At 30.4% G+C, this 10,185-nt stretch overlaps 1 protein-coding gene across 1 annotated transcript in view; it reads left to right on the top strand.

Moving 5' to 3' along the window:
- Positions 1-1,164: 1,164 nt before the first annotated feature.
- The window catches only part of LOC106686513 (ABC transporter G family member 20), a gene marked incomplete at its 5' end in the record, with an annotated part of 38,244 nt that continues 29,223 nt past the window's right edge, over positions 1,165-10,185 (top strand). Inside the window, 1 exon segment of the mRNA XM_014429866.3 lies at positions 1,165-1,275. Coding sequence (XP_014285352.1) covers positions 1,172-1,275 — 104 coding nt within the window.

Below are 10,185 nucleotides of genomic sequence, written 5' to 3'. Positions count from 1 at the left end.
AAAAAAAAAAAAAAAAAAAAAATACTTTTCCTTATAATAGAAAATATTCTTTTTTTAATTACGACTATGTTCACTCTTTTTTGTCGTATTTATCCGAAAATAATTGTCTTTTGCCTCGTGTCGAAAGGCATCAGAGATGGCAGGGGGTGTCTTTTATATTTTATATCTGTATTAAATCCTCTTGAACATGGCTTTAGATGTTTCGAGAATGTAGTATGTATATATATATATATATATTTGTTTCGTACTACATTTGGGCACATTCAGCGGATCCCTTTTGATCGAAAGAGCAGAAGTTCGATACTTACGGACGTCTTGTGGCTATAAAAGTACCATGAAAGAGGGTGCACGTTTCAACTAAAATTATTTAAAGTTCAGAAGGCTTTAGTGAGGTTTTTCAAACATCTAAAACCCCTCAAAATTTGCTGGAATACAATAAAAGTCAGGGCGAATTTTATTAAAACTTTCGTCGTGTCGAGGCCTTTTTGGGGTGTGCACATTTCATTCAAAATAACAGAGAACTTTATTGAGGTTTTGCGATTCTCCATAACCCCTCAAATTTTGCTGGAATACAATAAAAATCGGGGCGAATTTTAATCAAAGTTTCGTCGTGTCTAGAGGCCCTTTTTGGGATGTGCATATTTCAATCAAAATTCCAGAGGACTTTATTTAGGTTTTGCGAACCTCCATAACCCCTCAAATTGAACTGAAGTGCAATAATAATATATTATGTTCTGAATTCTTTTTGGAGATAAATAATTTTTTTAAATATAAAATGACCCATCCAGTTTTAATTACTATGCTGTAACACATTTAAGAGGGAGCTCGGTGGCACAGTGGTAAGGAACGATGCTATTAATTCCAAGGGTCCTGGCTCGAATACGGCTTTAGCCATGTGTCAACCCTGTGGGTTGTGGAGTCCATTTAGCCTCATAGGTTGGGTATGATGGTCGAGCATGATTCTGACCAAATCACCTCCTTGCACAACCGTTGGTCTAGTAACAGTACTTCGTTACAAAGTACTGGACCTTAACCCTTCTAGGGTTGTAGAAGTACAGATCTTAATTTAATTAAAGTTATTTACAATTAAAGTAATATATAGGTATTTCCATTTTCACTAATATATTTACTACATTACCTGTAATAAAAATAATTCTTTTACAGGGCGACCATGGAGGCTGAGGACATGATGGTAGAGGTGAGGGATGCGAAGAAATCCTTTGGGCACAAGCAAGTACTCAACGACGTGAACATGTGCGTGCAGAAGAACACCATGTAAGTGTGCATCCTTGATAACATGTTAGTTATATCACATTACCTCCGACCTTCAAACGACAGTTCCAATTGCACTAACCTATTTCATTCACAGACTATGTCTCGGTGAGGCCTCCATCGTATTCCTTCAAAAGTTGTCCTTTCCTTATTGGTTTAATTTTTAAATCACGTATTGACATAATAATTTATATTCTTTGAATTTTTTATTATTTATCGAAAGTGAGAATAATCTTATCACCCATAACGGTTGATTTTATAAATTTTACGTTCAATTATATTATTTAAACAGTTTTATTCATGTTGAAATGAATGAATAGATTAGAAGAATAAATAATATACATTAGATAGATTAATTAATAGATAGAATCTACTAATGGATAAATAAATTGAAATGAAATGATTGTTTGAAATAAATAAATAGATTAGATGAAGGAATAATTTCATTTCCATGAGGAGGAGATTGTTGGCGGAGCGGCCTGTAAAAATACACAAATAAACAAAAATTATTTCATTATTAGCATACACAATTTTGATCTTGATATTACTCTCAACTTTTATTCTCTATTTTCAAGGAGGTAACCTATAAAAAATTTTTGTTTTTGTATTAATTATATTATTTCCTTAACTACAAAGTGATATCTTTGGCCATACCTTAAATATTGATGTCTTGTTTTTTTTTAAATCTTATTTGCAGTCTAATTGCTAATGTCACATCTTTAAAATAAATTAAATATTAAAATAACATCATAACAACTTCAAAAAAATTTGTTTTTAAATTGATTACTTACTCACATAACTTTTTATATCTTAAATTTAAAAACTTTTTTATACAAATAATCCCCTCTTTTTCACTTATATTCAACATTTATAACAGAACCTATCTTCAACAGGTTAGGACTCTGTTATCACCTTATCATTAAAAATAATTTTTTATCACTAATTTACGTTTAATACAATTTAATTAACATTCAATTTTAATTCATTTGTTTATAACTTAACATTTTTTAATTCCATAATTACTGTTTTCTTATTACATATGTATTTTTATCATACATACACCCCATTCATGTATACACCTCATAAATGTATGCTAATAATGAAATAAACCACTCTAAAACAATTATATAATAAATCATTAATCTAAAACTTATTTCATTGTGTCGAGCTGAATTTCAAGCCTTTATCAGGTTAAGCGAATATTCCGTTTAACCCATTGATGCATAATTTTTTTTAATCTTGTTAAAACAATTCTGGATGATAAAATTAAGTATCAGAATTACGGAAAAATTGAGTAAAAAAAATCTAGTAATGCGATTTCCTGTAATATTTGAGAAAGACTAAATTATGCATATTTGTGCATATGAGTACTTAATTGAAGATAAAGGTTTTAGTGATTGAAATCGATATTGTAAATAAATATCAGTAGTATAAATTGTAATTTCCACAAAGCTGAATTTAGTTTTATAGTTGAAATTATGGCCATCCATAGTAAATAAATATGTACGTAAATGTAGAAAATATTAGGTGTAACATTAAAATTGCTTGGTTTATTAAAAAACAACATTACTTGTATTAAAATACAGTATAATAAGAGTGGTATTGAAGTTTTTGCTTTTGATAAACATAAAAAAATATTGCACATTTCACATGAGCCACGTCTGACTCTTGCAATTATCCATTATACGTACATCTCGTCTTTTTATTTTCACTGGACGCTGGTTTTTCCCGTCTATCTTCATTGTCTATAAGAACTGTAATTAGATCAAAAAGTTCAGTTGAAGGTGAGCTTTTTCATTTTACAATTCTCGACTAAAAAAAAGTTATTCATTGTGAAAAGTTACCAATTGGACAAAAGTGTATGCAGGAAAAAAAAAAAGTTAGAAATAATATTTTGAAAAAACTAAAGGTAAGTATCCGATCTATATGACATTAGCTTAGTTATAATGTGTTTTTTGGGTAAGGTACACTTTTTTAAGGTGAGGGAAGTAAAAGAATATATCCTCATTGGGTTCAAATCAAGACTGCTGGTTTTGTTTACAGAACATCAACTGTAGGTACATGAGATGTAAGTTCACTGTTCAAAGTTCTACCGTACCTTTGTGGCATATTATGGACTATTTTTAAAATATTTATTTATTGTTATTTACAACTGTACATTATAATACATTTAGTTTTATTTCAGTTATAATAGAGTTATACAGACGTGTAGAGAAACTACCCATTGGTAGCACTCTAATGACATTTTACATTAGCTGGTCTCGTGGCCATCTTCTTTTCTGGCGCCTCGGAGGATTATCAGGAATGAAAGAGGATGCGAAGTTAGAAACAAGGGGTTTTGAGTTGTTAGAGAGTTTATAATGGAAGGAGTGATATCTGGTTCGGGCTAGATCGGTTACACAGGTAACATTAAGGTATGATTTTATTTGTGACAAAGTAAGGAGCATTGAGGATTTTATATTATGGACTAGAATAAAACTTAAAGTAGTTCTGCTAAATCTAAATAGAGCGTGCTGGGTGTTAAAATGGAATATGATGTCTATAGGCATTTCTATGTAACAAAGGGTTCAGGTGGAATCTTCATTTTATTACCGCAACCTCCGACCATTTCGTCATATCAATCTATGGCCAACTATGAACACCTCATTTTAAATTCATTTATAAATTTTAGATTTACCAGTTATAAATTAAACTGTGCATTTTAGATTTATTTATAACATCAGTTTATTTGTTCGTTGTTCGTCACTCGCCATTGTCTTTTGTGAATTTTGATGTTGGATATTAATTTTTCTAAAATATTTCCTTTTAAATAGTATTTTATACATTTATAATACTCTCATATTTCCGAATATTTGTTTTCGTCCTGAGAAAATATTTCTCCTTTAATTAATTGAATTTCTTTCATATTTGATATTAAACTAGTTCTCATTATATCTAACAATAAAATATGGTTGATTATTTCAAATAAATAATTTTTAAAATTTTATTTTTAATTATTTAATGTAATTTACAACTATACAAAATAATAAATACAACAAGTAAATATGTGGAATGTTTCATTTACACTTAAAAATCTTGGGAAGAAACCATCCATTGGTGGTACTTCAAGCAACAATTAAAATTAGAAGGTCCCGTGGCCATCTTCTTTTCAGATGCCTCGGAGGATTATCAGATATTGTTAAGAATGAGAGATTAAGAACTAATGGGTTAGGATGGGTAAGGAGTTTGGAATGGAAAGATGAAAATCTGTTTTGGGCTGAATCTGCAACGAATGGAATGTTAAGGTCTTTGTGGATGAGTTTTAAATAAACAAATTTACAAGTAAAAAGCAGTTACTAAAAAAAATAAAATCTTAAAAACATGAAAATATTTCTTTACAAATTAAGTTTCTTTATTATTCGTCACTCGCAATGACCTTCTGAGAGTTTTGATGTTAGATATTAATTTTTCTAAAATCATTTAAATTCAAATAATACATTATACATATATTACGACTCTAATTACCCAGTATTTGTTTTCACACTGAGAAAATATTTCTCAATTAGTTAATTGCCAAATCATTTCATCTTTTATATTTATCAAGTTCACATTATGTCTAACAATTAGAGATGGTTACTTGTATCAAATAAACGATATTTAAAGTAAAAACCGAATATTGTCATAATACTCATGAAAATAGGAAAACATTTATTAAAAAATTCAGTTTCTTCATTCGTTGTTTGTCACGGGCCATTATCTTTCGCGAATTTTGTTGTTAAATATGGATTTTTCCAAAATCCTTCACACTGAGATATTGAACATCTAATCTTTTCTAGATTTTTTTTTTCTCATATTTATCTAGTTCCCATTTTTGACAAGAGATAACTTTAGATAAAGCTATCGTGGAAATTCAGAAAATAAAAAACTATTGACGAAGATAAGTCCTAGTGGATATAAAAGAACACTTAATTATACACTGATATAACGAGTTTCATAGAAATAATGATGTAAAAGATGTAGATGTAAACTTGAGATTACTCGATTTTATGGTAAAAGTTTCAATAACATCCAATATCTTATGTCGTATCGATTGGTGTAACGATAAGATTATTATTGTTTTGTTCATTGAAGATGAATCTATGATTTTAATCTGAAATTTCATCACCAATGTTGCATTTTTATTTTCTATTACAATCATCTGAATATGATATTTATCGCCAAATATAGAAATAAACTTTGGCTATTTGGACCTGAACACTATAATTATGTAAGAATATTTAATTACGTGTTGAAAAAAACTTGCGAACGAAATATGAAATTGTATAATAATCTGGGTTATAATACTGTATTTAAAAATGTAAAAACAGTTTATTTAAATGTAATAAATCCTAATTTTCCTTTTTTTTTATTTTTTATTTTAAATGGTTTTGTCATTAACGTTAAAGAGACCGCAAATAGCTGAGTTGTCCTTGGTCGGGATCCAAACAGAGACAATTTCCTCCGAGGCTTCAAGAATGTTCCTGGTTTTAATGAATTTAGTTAGGGGGACAACATGCAAGTTAGATATATATATATATATAACTGGATAACTGGTGGGGGGGGGACTGATCCGGCAAATGAACCTGGTGGTTCCTTCTCCTTTCAAGGTGGGAGTGTCGAGAAGTAAATATTAACTGCCCCAAATCCACAATATTCCGAATGAAGCGCTATGGGACCAACGCCTAAATATATTAACTTTGTGGCATAGGGTAAGCGCACCAGTTATTGGCTAGTCAACCTTTTTTTTTTTTTTTAAATATTCAGAGTTTGGTGCAAACAAATGTTTCAAAATTGGCTACTTCCCAAACGACTTTAGCTGTTGCCTTTCCATAGTAGTTTTGAGTCCAGGAAGTTGCAGCTGCTCTCTTATACTTGCAATTTTAATGCGATACCTCCTAGTTTTTCTAACTACATAGGAACCTCATTTCCGCTACAGCTGTGCCTGTCCAGCATGGTCCACCTATGGTGGAGAAAGGTGCGTGTAGGCAGAAGGTTTTTGATCTTCTTATCTACTAAGTGATGACCGGTGGTACTACTGGTAATTTGGTAATAGACCTGATTCGCCTAGGATATTCTGTTCGAGTTCTCAGCGTATATCTTGTCCAAGCTACTAATTACGGCCCATAAATAGTTGTATTCCTTCACTACCTCAAGTATCTCGGTGGTTGTAGTTGGATATCTTTCTGTTCTCATTCGCCACACTCAGCATTTACTCTTGGATGCGTTAGACACCCAAGAGATGGATCATTACCACAATAAAATCTTTTCCAAATAATAGAGATGTCAAACAGGGGGATATACTGAGCCTACTATTATTTATCATATTTATTGATGAAATCCATAAATATTGTAAAAGGAGGACGATACTTGGCCTGTCTCTCATATATGCAGATGATATTAATTTTATTTGTGACATAAAAGAATGGTCATAGTTACAGATCGTATTTTTAAATTTAGCCGAACCTCGAGTAAAATTCAAATCATGGAAAAGATATTCTGTCGATACTGGTTTTATATTTCATGTAAAAAATAGGTTACTATACAAGTTTGCTCATTTTAAGGTTTTTCTGCTAGATACTTCATTTTTCACCCGTAAAGGATTAAACTGATTCAAAGAACTACTTATGGATTCGGAACTAAGTCACTCCATCATTTGAAAGAACTGTGTAAGATCCGTGAGGCTTGGCATTGTTGGATTGAGGCCTCTTCACACTAGAAAGGAACAGAAGAAGACTTACAAAATCATTTACAAAGTTGCCTGAGATTAATGAAAAAATCACATAATATCTGGTGTTAGGAGACTAACAATTAGTACTCAGTTAAATTATAAACCATTTGAAAACAATTGTGTCGCGATCTGCAGGAGGTGAAGACAACCAGAAATCCTTTTGTAACAACACTGCTATTATAAAGTCGTAAGTAGAACGGATTCCATTACCCCAGTCCTTCATTATTCCATCTGACTGCAATCGGTAGTTGCAATTTTTACTTCCTTTTCAGTCTTACGTCTTATTTTTGAGTATTTAGCAAGTGAGTATTTTAAGCAATAAACTTGATTTTTGAAAGATATAGACATTTTATATATAATTCTACGTCAGTTGTTTTTTTCCTGTAAGATATTGAGAATTTTTTTGTTTTTTACTGTATGTTTTTCGATTTTGGTACTCCAAAAATCCGATTTCTAGTTATAGTTATAGCTAAAGGTTATTTACTACCATCTATATTTGGGTGGAGGTAGCGAAGTTTAATAATAATAATATTCTTAATTTATTCTAGGATTGATCCCTTCAGAATAATTTTACAAGTGTCAAAATTAAGCTTTAGAGCCTGAGAGTAAGATACAATATAAAAATGAAATTATAAAACGTCATAAATGAAAATAATGAATTTGAAAAGACGAAAATGAACAATAATAATTTACAGAATATATAGAATAATATTAGAACAAATAAAATAAAATAGGTGATTTTCTTCTGATGATCAATAAAAAGGAAAAACAAATGATAAAAAATCAAATACAACGAATAAAATAAAATGATAGAACTCCAATAACATTTCTAGAGAAGAAGAACTCGAGGCCATCTTCTTTTCAGACGCCTAGGGTGGTTGAGAAGTTTATTATGGAAGGAACGGTATCTGGTTCTGGCCAAATCGGCAACATATGGAATATTGAGGTCCTGATGGATGACTTGATTTGTGACAAAGTAAGGAGCATTAAGGATTTTACGAAGGATTTTGGACTGTAAGGATTGGATTCTGGCGGAATTTGATGGTTTAGTGGAGCCCCAAAGTTCAACTCCGTATGTCCAGATAGGCCTTATAATAGTCATGTAGATCAGTCTTTTGTAATGGATTGGCAATATACCGTTTGTCTAGTAAATGTCACAGTAGTCGGAATCTACGAGCAGTTTCTTGTCTTTTTAGTCTTGTATGAGGATTCCATGTCAGTCGTTTGTCGAGATGTAGTCCTAAAAATCAAATACAATTAAACTAAAAATAATTAAGGAAAACGTACAATTTCTGCTAATATACATATTTACAAGTATAAAAAAAATTTAAAACATTAAATACAGAAAATATATAAACCTTATTTGAAACTTTTAATGGTTATTCTTCCGGAATTGGGTGGACAGAAGGTGGTCGAAGATACGGGATTTGAAGGTTGAAGGGGAATTAGAACTACGAATGAAGGAGCGAAGCCATTAATTAATCGTTTTAATAATTGTTTAATTTTCCTTCAAGACCCCCGTAAATCACACACCAATAATCAAAGTGGAGGAATATTAAGGAAGTAACCAGGAGTCTACGGGTTTCAAAAGGACGAAGGTGATGAAGATAATTTAAACGCTTTAGGGTGGAGAAGGTACGACGGGAAATATCGGAGGACGTGGTTTTTTCAGGCGAGAATTAAGTTTAATGTTACAAAATTACATTTTTACTTGGTTTGTGTCAAAGAAGTGAAAAGTAGTAAAATTCAATAAATAAAATTTATACATAATAAATCGCCTGTTACATAATTACTTTGAAAATTGTTATTTTAGATATATGGTGCTTGAACGAAAGATAAATCAGTAGCTCCACATTGTTAAGTAAATGATAGTGATTAGTAAATGATGGAGGGCTAGATATATTCTGAGTTTTTTATTAAAATATCGAAAGGGAGAGCATTTACCGGTACACGTTGTTCAAGCAATTTGGATCTCAATATATGTATAGAATAAAGTTCCATATATGTACCTTTATTATTATTTATAATCAAAATGTTTCAACATTACTCTCAGTTATTTTTATTGCAATCTAAACCCATGAACTATTATCAAAACATTCACAAACAATTACACATCGACGTATTTTCCACAATTACATAACTCGTCTATTACACTGAAGACCTTCGGAGACTACTTTCAGGAACTTTCATGTACTGTCATTCAAATTATTTACCTTCCTGTCCAGCTAGCTAGTGGAAACGCAAAATGTCAATTCCGGATAATATGAGCAGTGACAGGATAATAGAATACGTGATATGAGAAGGGTTATTATCTAAATAGCTGTGGTTTTGCAATAATATATCCGTTATTATCCACTGGATGGCTAAATGTAATAAAGTATCATTATCATAATTATTGTCATTACATACACCGTTTACATTTTCAAGTAAAAAAAAAAAAAAACTATACTGTAAAATTTGTTTAGTTTATTGCGGCTCATAACATAAATACTCGTATGTTTTACTTTTTCATATCGGTTAGCATTCTGTAACATCCATAAAATGCAACAATCAACATTAACGTGTTGTCATCAACACTTATTAACACAAAAATACTAAAAATATAAAAACTATACCTTTGTCACAATTAATAACCACAAATTTGTAAAAATATTAAAATTACTAAGATAATAAAACAAAAAGAAAAATGATGAGTGTTAATTTAAGTGACAAAAAATATATTAAACACAATAAAATTTAAAAATGCAAGATAACATTATGTATATATATATCAAGCAAACCTGATTTTAATTTTAAAATTCATAGAAACACTGATATACAAGAGTCCTTTAGAACTCAGCATAGTTTATTCATCAATTGATTTTAAAATTTTAAAATATTATGTGTATAAATAGAACAAAAAATTGTAAATAAACTCTGTACATAAATATATTCAATTTTAATTAGCAAATACTTCTTCTCAGCGGACACCTCTCACCAACAGACAAATCTATCAGACGTTGTGAAGAGGTTTCACTGTATTTATAATCAAAATATAGTGATCAAATAATTTCTTCTTCTACTTTTTCCTAGCATAGTCTTTCTTAAGATATTAATAGAGTTCCCTTCCTTATTTCTTTATTTTGTCATCTTTACGAATATACCAGGGCATTCAAAAAGTCCTGTCG

This window comes from Halyomorpha halys, unplaced genomic scaffold (genome assembly GCF_000696795.3).
Source record: "Halyomorpha halys isolate HHAL.00 unplaced genomic scaffold, Hhal_1.1 Scaffold832.1, whole genome shotgun sequence".
NCBI classification, from domain to species: Eukaryota; Metazoa; Arthropoda; class Insecta; order Hemiptera; family Pentatomidae; genus Halyomorpha; species Halyomorpha halys.
The sequence above is the reverse complement of the archived record's forward strand: the minus strand, read 5'-3'. Positions and strand labels throughout refer to the sequence as shown.